The 10,658-nt window shown below is 41.6% G+C and overlaps 1 protein-coding gene across 1 annotated transcript; it reads left to right on the forward strand.

The window, feature by feature from the left end:
* Positions 1 to 514: 514 nt before the first annotated feature.
* Positions 515 to 4,911, forward strand: LOC149147009 (DNA damage-binding protein 1-like). Its single transcript, XM_089445015.1, is given in 3 exon segments — positions 515 to 1,550; positions 2,625 to 3,227; positions 3,230 to 4,911. Coding segments are annotated over 3 exon segments (3,321 nt in total).
* Positions 4,912 to 10,658: the final 5,747 nt, after the last annotated feature.

Raw genomic sequence — 10,658 nt, forward strand, 5'->3', positions numbered from 1 at the left:
TATATAATATATATATATTTTTTTTTTTAAATATAAAATTATCTATTTATTTAAAATAATTTTTAATATTTGATTTTTTTTTAATAATTTAAATAAAAACTATCAACCTTCCTAGATAATGTAGGCGGGGATGCTAGACTACAAGAAATACATATCCTTACTATTATAGGCCATAATGCCCAATTAATTGAATCGTCGGTGTGACTCCTCAAATGTGGGCATTTCCTTAGCGAAGATTGTATATATATATATATATATATATATATATATATATATATCTAAAGGGTTTGTGCTTCTTGGAGTTCACTGGTTTATTGCCGTGGAAGAAAACTTCCTTTCTTGAGGTTCACTGGTTTGTTGCGGCGGAAGGAGAATTTTCTTTCTCAGAGTTCACTAGTTTGTTGCTGCCTCAGGAAAATTTTCTTGAGGTTCAGTCGTTTGTTGCTGCCGAATTAGGAGAGCAGAAGCACTTGTTGCCGTTAACCCGAGGCTAGCTCTTTTCAAGGGGTAGAAGATGAATATGTGGAACTACGTTGTAAGTGTCCATAAGCCCACTGCTGTGACTCATTGTTGCGTGGGAAACTTTACTGGTCCTCGCGACATTAATCTCATCATTGCAAAAAGCACCTGGATTGAGATCCATTCTCTCTCCTCTCAGGGTTTACAAAAAGTTCTACAAGTACCAATCTATGGCCGAATCGTAGCGCTTGAACTGTTCCGACCTACTGGGGAGCAGCAGGATTCTCTTGTTATTTTCACAGAAGAATACAAGTTGAGTGTTGTTCAGTGGAATAATAACGGGGGCCGTGAGCTTATTACCAGGGCTGTCGCAAATGTCTGGGATCTTAATGCGATCCCTGTCAAGAGTGGACATGAGATTGGTATGGTTGATCCGGATTGTCGAGTCATTGGACTCCACCTCTTTGATGGCGTATTTAGAATTATAGCATATGATGGTGTTGCAGGAGTTACACACGCTGTCGATATCATGTTGGACAGAACTGTTGAAGTTGTGGATATCAAGTTTTTGTATGGTTGTTCAAAGCCCACAATTGCTGTGCTATACCAACAACAACTCAGTTGTATGAATGGTGATGAACTGTTAGTAAGAACATATGAGGTGGATGTAAAAGGCAGGGATTTTAAGGAGATGCCCTGGTCTGTGTCCAATTTAGACCATGGTGCCCGTATGTTAATACCTGTTCCCATGCCTTTTGGAGGTGTTATTATTATTGGTGAGAAGACCATTGCTTATTTCAGTCCCTCTCCCTCTGTAGTATTCAAAGCTGTTCCCACACCCAACTCAATGACTATCATTCAGGCTTATGCCAAAGTCCGTGATTCTCAATATCTGCTCGGTGACCACATGGGTCACCTTCACTTGCTTTCTCTCATTCATGAAAAGGGAACGGTTACTGGTCTCAATATAGATCTGCTAGGTGACACATCTGTTGCTTCAACAATCTGTTATTTAGAGAATGGATTTGTGTACATTGGGTCTGATGAAGGAGATTCACAACTTGTCAAACTGCATCTTCCCCCGGATTCTATATATGTGTTAAATTGTAATTTCAACAGCGCATGGAAGTTTTGGAAAACCGGCCCGGTCTCCCCGCACCACCATTCGCAGAAGGCGGTATCCGTGAAGGGGGACCCGACACAATCAGGACGCGCCACGCGTCCCCTGTACAACACCAAATCCGTCCTCTCCCCGGACGCTAAAAGTCGTTTTGTTTGTGCGACCTTGGGGAGCGAATTGCGTTGGATCGGGTCAAGAGGCTCGGATCTGCGTGAAGCTGCGCGGACTTTATCGACCGGGCCCGACGAATGAGGTGGCGACACGTGGCACCGAAGTGACGTCAGCCGACCCCGCCCGCGTCAAAATGAATTTTTTGTCGTTTTGTTAATTGACCGCCGTGGAGGAAAAGTAATGGTTTTTATGGGTTTTACGTGGAATTAGGTGGCGGCCCATTTAATATGGTTATGGGGCATTCGTCCTATATTTTTTTTATATGCTTTTATATATGGTCATGTAAGCTAGCGTGTGTAAGTGGACCTGGTTGCAGTATGTATTGTGCCAGCGCACAATTATTTTTATGTAATGGTGTTATGTGGTGGCTGCACACAGTAGTGCGATTTTTGTAAATGCACAGCAGTGCGATAAAACAAAAACAGGGATGTAATGGTTTTGCTCGCCATTGTAAAACAGAGGTGCATTGTAATGGTGTTGACCCTGTGCACGTTTTTTTTGTTCATGGAAATGTATTGAACGCACAGCAGTGCGAAAAGAATTTGAAAACATGGATGTATTGTATTGGTTTGCCAACGCAAAACCAAGAGATAGCTTGACGCTGTTTTGTAAATACCCTCAGTGGAAGACCGAAGTGAGAGAGAGACAGAGTCTCTCCAGTGAATCCCTCTCTGCGTAGAGGATGAAAGTTGTAACAGTTTTTGTTTTTAAGCAATAGAAAATGTTTATGCTGTGTAATGGACTGTTATGAGTCATTTTGTTTTTTTAATAGCTTCGTTGTGCAAAGGTCCTGGAACAAATGGAACAGAGCATTGGCTCTGTGATATTTGCTTGATTGGTTTTGGTATTTTCCCATCGAAAAATACCCAACAATATGGATCAGTGGAATTTTCAGTTGTGGAAACATATGTTAACCTTGGTCCAATCGTGGACTTTTGTGTTGTTGATCATGGTGGACAAGAACACGTCGTGACTTGTTCTGGAGGATTCAACGATGGTTGCCTTCGCATTCTCAGGAGTGGCATACGAATCAACGAGCATGCAGCTGCAGAGTTTGCAGATGTAAAGGGAATGTGGCCATTACGAGCTTCTTCGACTCGTGACGATTTCGACACTTATTTGGTGCTGAGCTTTCTTGGTGAGACTCGTGTACTTGCCATTAACTCAAATGATGAGCTAGAAGAAACACATGAAATACAAGGATTCGTCCTTCATGCTCCTTCCTTATTCTGTCAAGATGCTATTCATGACCAGCTTGTTCAGGTAACAACAAGTTCTGTGAGATTAATGAGTGCGTCTTCTGGACAACTATTGTCTGAATGGAGAGCCCCCACCACCACAGGATTGTCTATAACAGTAGCCACAGGTAGTGCTACCCAGGTTTTGTTGGCCACTCGAGGGTGTAATATTGTCTACTTGGAAATTGGAGAGGGATCCCTAACACTGAAGGGACATAAAAAGATTGAGTATGATGTATCTTGATGGACATAACTCCTATTGGTGAGGATAGTAAACAGAGTGAATTGGCAGCTGTTGGACTATGGAAAGACCAAAGTATCAGAATTTATTCTCTTCCTGATCTGAAACTCATTCAAAGTCTCCAATTTGCCGAGAATGTTGTTACCCGGTCTGTTTTATTTTGTAAATTTGAAGGGATTTCATACTTGCTGTGTGGGCTTGGGGATGGGCACTTATATAACCTAACATTGAACGTGAGCAGTGGGGAGCTTTCTGATGGGGAAAAGAAAAAGATTTCCTTGGGTACCAAAGGAATAAATCTGAGGACTTTTCGTCATGAGAATGCAACGCATGTGTTAGCGTTAGGTGACAGGGCCGCAGTTATTTGCAGTAGTAACCTGAGGTTGGCGTATAGTAATGTGAGTGTGGGAAAAGTTAATCATATGTGTTCTTTCCATTCAAAATCTTTCCCTAACAGCATTGTGGTTGTAAAGGAAGACATGCTTTCTTTTGGTTCAATCGATAATATTCAGAATATTTACATCTCATCAGTTCATCTGGAGGAACAACCATATCGTATTTTCTATCAAGACAAGTCTGGAACATTTGCCATCTGCAGCATGAAGTATGGTTATGATGAAATGCAAAATCACTTCATTCGTCTCTTAGATGAAAAGACATTTGAAAATATTTCATCATATCCACTGGATATGTATGAAGAAGGTTGTTCAATCCTCAGTTGCTCATTTACAGATGATCATAACACTGTCTATTGTTGTGTTGGGACAGCTTATCGGTATCCTGATCAGGAAAATATATGTAAGAAGGGCCGAATTTTGGTCTTTTCGGTTGGAAACAGACAACTGCATCTGGTTACAGAGAAGGAGACAAAGGGAGCTGTATACAATCTCAATGCTTTTAATGGAAAATTAGTTGCAGGAATCAACGAAAAGATTGACTTGTACAAATGGATGATCCGTGATGATGTTTCCAGGGAGCTGGAGTTTGAATGTGGACATCCCGGGCATGTGCTTGCACACTGTGTAAAAACTCGTGGGGATTTTATCTTAGTTGGTGATTATGTACAATCTATGTATTTGTTGGTATACAAGAATATTGATGAGAGGGGAGGCATATTAGAAGAGAAGGCTCACGATTATAGTGTAAACTACATGACTGTTGTAGAATTTCTAGATGATGATACGTACGTTGGTATAGATCAGAAGGATTTCAACATTTTTGTGGTGAAGAAAAAGAACGATGCTGCAATTGATTCGGAAGAGGAAAGAAAATTGAAACTTGAAGGTGAATACCATCTTGGAGCTCTTGTTAACCAGTTCAGGCGTGCATGTTTAGCTCAGCCCTTGCCCTTGTATGGCAATACCATTCCTACAGTAATATTTGGAACAACTAATGGTATGATTGGTCTTATCGCATCACTTCCAGAGGAGCAATATCAAATTCTTCAAAAGCTGCAAATGCATCTTGTGAAGTTGATAAGAGGAGTAGGAGGCTTAAACCATAAGCAGTGGAGGTCATTCAACACTGGTCACACAAGAAATGTGAAACAGTTGCTGGATGGCGATTTGATTGAGTCTTTTCTGGATCTCAACAGCCAAAGGATGAGCGAAATTGCAACTGCCATGACCATTCCTATTGATGAGTTATGCAAAATGGTGGAATACCTTGCCAGCTTACATTGATATCTTTTATTTTATTTTTTTATCCAATGTACTTTTGAAATAGGAAAAATTATTTTGCTTGCGGTTTGTTTGGTGCCGTAATTGGTTAGGAGAACTGGTTTTGAGTTAGATATATGGTTTGTTTGGTGCCGTAATTGGTTAGGAGAACTGGTTTTGAGTTACATATATTGAATATGCTTTTTGGGTTACATTTCAATTATTTTTATATGTATTTCTAGATCATCTATATTTATGGACCGGTTAAGTAATGGTTTATGGACAACCTTCACAAAAATATAGAATTCTGTTAGGAGAAATGATTTTGAGTTACCATATATTGAATATGTTTTTTGGGTTACCTTTCAATTATTTTCTTTGCAGTTGTTTGTTTATCGTAGTTATTTGTTTTGAGTTACCAATTGTGAATATAGGAATCTATTTTTCTAGGGTTACATTTTAATTATTTTACCTGTATTTTCAGATAATCTATATTTATGGACTGGTTAAGTAATGGTTTATGGATATTTTATACAAAAATAATTGAAATATAGAATTGTTAGGAGAATTAGTTGTGAGTTACCATATATTGAATATGTTTTTTCGGCTACATTTTAATTATTTTTATATGCTATTGTTTATTTGTTGTAGTCAGTTGTTTTGAGTTACCATTTGTCAATATAGGAATATGTTTTTGTGGAGTTGCATTTCAATTATTTTTATCTATATTTTCAGATCATCTATATTTATAGACAGGTTAAGTAATGCTTTATGGAAAGCTTTACAAAAATAATTGAAACATAGAATGATGTTAGGAGAACGGGTTTTGAGTTACCATATATTGAATATGTATTTTGGGCTACATTTAATTATTTTTATTTGTTGTTGTAGTTTTTTTCCGAAGAAAGAGAATTCATAATTTCCCTCAGAGAAAGTGCAATGTCTCAAAAAAACAAAATAAGCAGAACTGTAAGAGTGTATCCGCTATACAGGAGCAAAAAAGGACTATCTGTACTGTGTCTGTTATATACAATAAATATCATAGCATAGCAAAAAATTAGATGGGGGCATTGCCCCCCTGTGGGAGGCCATCAATATATGGTCGATGAAAAAATCTATGCATCCCATCTGGTTTGTATTCCTCGATTAGCCAATCTCCTAGAGGTCGATCTGCCGTTTCTTTCGAGAGCCGGTCAGCAGTTGTATTTCTTTCCCTGTAGATGTGAGAAACAGTGATCTGGTCAAAATGTGTTTTGAGAAAAACAATTTCTTCCAAGATATGTTTCAATGAATATGCATGACAGATAGATTTGTTATTTGCCCAATCAATCACAATCTTTGAGTCCCCAAAAATTTGAAGTTGCCGACAGTTTTTGGACAAAGCAAAATAGAGGAGATGTCTCAGAGTAATTAGTTCAGCATGGTTATTTGTGCCCAGACCAAGTCCCATTCTCAGGTGAAAATAGTGTGATTATGATAGATGAAATAGAATGCCCCCCCACAGCCTTGCCTCGGTGCAGCCCCATCAAAATATGCCCACGGCATATCCTTGTTAATAATTTCAGGCATAATGTTCTTGGGTGTGATATGTTTATTTTCAAATGGGATCTCCGTATATGCCACGCATATGGACGGTGGGAGAAGGTGCCAATTGACCATGCAGTCCTAAAAAATGATGGCATTACGCCTATTCCAGATGTACCAGGACACCAAAAGCGGTAAGTTCCTAGACTTTTCTGAAGCCACAGCAGACCACCACTGTTCCGAGGCCGTAGGTATATCTTCCCCCTGCCAAGCTGTGTTTATGTTGAAGGCTTGTGTGACCTGGTTCCATAGATCCTTTGTGACCTCGCAGGTAAGAAATAGGTGTAGAGATGTTTCTTCCTCTTTTCTGCAGAGGACACACCATGTTGGTCCAGCAAATGCTCGTTTCCTGAGGATGGAGCCAGTAGGTAATTTATCTGCAAGAATATTCCACATGAGGAGTCGATTTCTTGGTTGAGCTTGTAGGTGCCAGATAGTTGACCACCAATTTTTATGCAGGTCGGGATTCTTTGCCTCGATCAACTTGTAGTAGCCTATCTTCGGTGCATAATTACCAGATTTGGCAGGCGCCCAAATTAACTCATCCCCTTCCTCATGTAGCTTGATGTGCGATTCAGTTAGTGCCTGTATGTAGTCTTTCCAATTAGAGTTCCATTCATCTGTCAGCTGCCACTGTCGGTCAATTATCCATGCCTGTGAAAAAATGGAAGAATGTTGCTGATCTCCAATCTGTGCAAGATATTTTATGCCCCTGTTGTTGAGATAACGAACCAAACCTTCTGGCAGTATGTGCGCATTCCCAGAGCCAGGCCAAGGATCTAAGCCTATGCGGACTTGTGAACCATTACCAATTCGCCATAGAAGATTGTCTCTAATGAGAGGCATAACATTTAGAGTGGCCTTCCAGATCGCAGATATGCCTTGTCGGTTCCAATGGGGTCTGCGGATCCATTCAATGATGTTGGAGGGCCAAATATACTTTTGGTGTATAACTTCCGCCCAAAGACTGTTCTGTTTGAGAAGTGACCAGCCCTGCTTGGCTGTCAACGCTTGTGCAAATTCCGAGAGAGATTTTAGTCCCCACCCTCCCCAACTCTTTGGTGTAGTGACCAATGACCATCTCGTCCAGGCAAAAATCTTCCCCTTTTTATTTCCATTCCACAGGAATCTGTTGCAAATTTGTTGAATTTTTTGAAGAATGCCCTTTGGGATCCATGTGAGGGACATCCAGTAAACTGGGATAGCCTCTAGAACAGATTTGATCAGCAGAAGTCTACCTGCTTTAGACAGCAGACGATGATGCCAACAATTTATCCTTTTTTCAATTTTGTTGATAAGCCAAGACCAGTGCTCAATTTTGTACCCATTCGGCCTTAGTCTGAAGCCAAGATATTTGATGCCATCCAGCAAATTATTTTCCAAGAAAGGGAAATGCTGGGTCGCCAGCTGAGATTCCTGATATGTGCACCCCACCGTGGACCTGGTAGATTTCTCCCTATTGATCACCATGCCTGTTTCTTTACAGAAGAGTTGGAGAATATCATTTAGTGCAATGGAATCCCGGACACTTCCATTCAAGAAGATTAAGATGTCGTCAACAAACAGTAGATGAGTAAGATAGTACTGTTCTGTAATTTTGAGTCCACTGAAGTCTCCATTCCTTTTTGCTGTTGCTATGAGCCTACTAAGCCCTTCCATAACAATAAGGAAGAGTAGTGGGGAGAGAGGGCAGCCTTGCCTGATTCCTCTGTTGATGTTGAAGCGAGCAGAGGCCGAACCATTAATAAGGATAGCAAAGGAGACAATAGATATACAGTTTATGAGCATGTGGGGGAAGCCCAAATGTGTGAGAATCATCTTCAAATAGAGCCAGTTTACCTTGTCAAAAGCCTTTGCAAGGTCGATCTTTAGAGATATGCCTTTGAGGTTCTTCAGCTTTATGGAATGTAAGGCTTCCTGGGCAGTGCCAATAGCCTCTTGGATGTGGCGATTTTGGAGGAAGGCAAACTGTTCAGCAGAAATATGTGAGGACAGAATAGGTTTTATGCGGTTGGCAATGATTTTGGCAATAATTTTGTAGAGGCAATTACATAATGAAATAGGACGAAAATCATTGAAGGATGAGGGGTCATCTGTTTTGGGTATCAAGGCAATGAAAGTCTGGTTCATAGGTGGATGGATGTGCCCAGTGATCCGGCTCTCCTCAATGACTTCCAATAAGTCCTCGCCCAGCATATCATAGAAAGCAAGATAGAACTCCACTGGCCAGTCGTCCGGCCCCAGACTTTTATCTTTTTTGAACCATTTGAGAGTGCTTTCCAGCTCCTGATTTGTAACCGGTTGAATGAGATCTTCAATGTCCTCCTGTCCCACAAAACGAGGAAAATGACCTGCAAGATTGATGATGTCTGGTAGATTGATGACATTCGGTGCAGTGAATTGGTGCTTAAAGTGTAATACCCCCAATTTGGCAAGTTGTTGATGCGTGGAAGCCCAACCATCTGGTTCACTTGGCAATTTCCAAATAGTGTTTGATGCCTTTCTTCCATTTGCGAGATTATGGAAGTATTTAGTATTACTGTCTCCAGCTTTGAGCCAAATGGCTCTGCTTTTAAGCCTCCACAGCTCCTCCTTTTCTTGTAGAATCTTTGTTTTTTGCCCAAGCAACTGGTTCAGTAATGATTTCGAGTCATCAGTGAGATAGCCAGTCCCATTTTCATCTGTCAATAGAGCTATCTGTTCTTCAGTATCATTAAGCATCTGTTCATCACTGAGCCTCTTTCTCCTCGCCCAGGTCTCAGTCAGTTCCTTGAGCTTCTTTAGTCTATCACAGAAATCCACCGCTTTCCTCTGCTCTCTCAGGGGGGGTTGAGATGCCCAAAAATCCGAGACCATCTTGATGTAATCCGGCTCTTTGAGGAATCCAGCAAAGAATTTGAAAGGGGAGCGGGGCTTTGATTTTTTATCGCTGACCTGTAGTAGAATCGGATGATGATCTGAAAGACCCCCAGTGCTGACCCATTGTCTATATATGGGAAACAATTGAATCAGATCCTCATGCATCATAAATCTGTCTAAATGCTGCCCCAGAGCTGCCTCTCCAGTACGCTGATTGTGCCAAGTTGGGAGCTTCTTGTTCATAGGTATATCCACCAGTCTATGCGCATCTATTAACATATTCATTTGATCCGCGATAGGATCGATCTGAGCATGATGTCCCCAGGATTCTCCAACCCCCAAGGAGAAATTGAAGTCACCCCCCAGCACTGTATTCTGTGTGATATGATTGCCATTCAGAAAGTTTTGCCAGAAAGAAAGCCTATTCTGGTTGGGGCCATATATGTTAATAATCCTGATAGGGATGCCCAAATCGCCCATGAATATGTCCATGCCGAGGAAGCCTCTGCCCCCCCATATGGAAAGAGGTCTGCTTTTTCTAGGATTTATACCAATGACTAGACCACCAGATCGGCCGCTAGCATCCAATCCATGGAATATCCAGCCCGGGAGAAGAGCTTGTAGGCTTCGCACTGCCACCTCAGATGTGCATAAGGTTTCCTGAAGGAATATTATATCACATCTTGATTCATGCATAAGTCTTTTCAGAGCCAAACGTTTTTTGGGGTTGGCTAGTCCCCTGCAATTGTATGAGAGCCAGATCATGGGGAACCACAGGTCAGGGGCTCAATAGCTCTAAGTGCCCGTTCAATGGTATACTGTCGCCCCTGGGCGACATCAACAACAGCATTTTGAATGGCCGAGTTGATTTTAGATGGTCTACCCCTCTTTGGCTTGCGGTAACGTCCAGGGGATGATCCCAGACCCAACAATCTGGATTGAGCCCGAGGTCTAAGATGGTAAGGGTGTGATCCGGAGCCGACCGGAGAGGAGGAGGGTAGGGGGAGACCCAGCTCCAATTTGTGAGAGGAGGGTGTGGTGGAGAAGGTGGGCGGAGGAGGAGCAATGGTGCAGGGGATGGAGGGAAAGGGTACTTGATCAAAATGAGGGGACCGCAAAGAAGAGTGCATAACAGAATGCATAGCATCAGAAATATTATGAGAACTGTTGGGAACAGAAAAATTACCCGGATGAGCAGGAGCAGTCTCCGCGGTCTTGGAGCGGGTACGAGGCGGCCCAGGTGTAGATGAAGCCTTTCTTCTGGTGTTCTTCTTGGCGCCTTCACTAGCCAGCTTTGATGGAGTCTCATGTTGAGTCTGCTCCCCTTC

This window comes from Pinus tabuliformis, chromosome 9 (genome assembly GCF_031772625.1).
Source record: "Pinus tabuliformis cultivar Carrire ecotype Pingquan chromosome 9, CPIR1, whole genome shotgun sequence".
Classification (NCBI taxonomy): Eukaryota; Viridiplantae; Streptophyta; class Pinopsida; order Pinales; family Pinaceae; genus Pinus; species Pinus tabuliformis.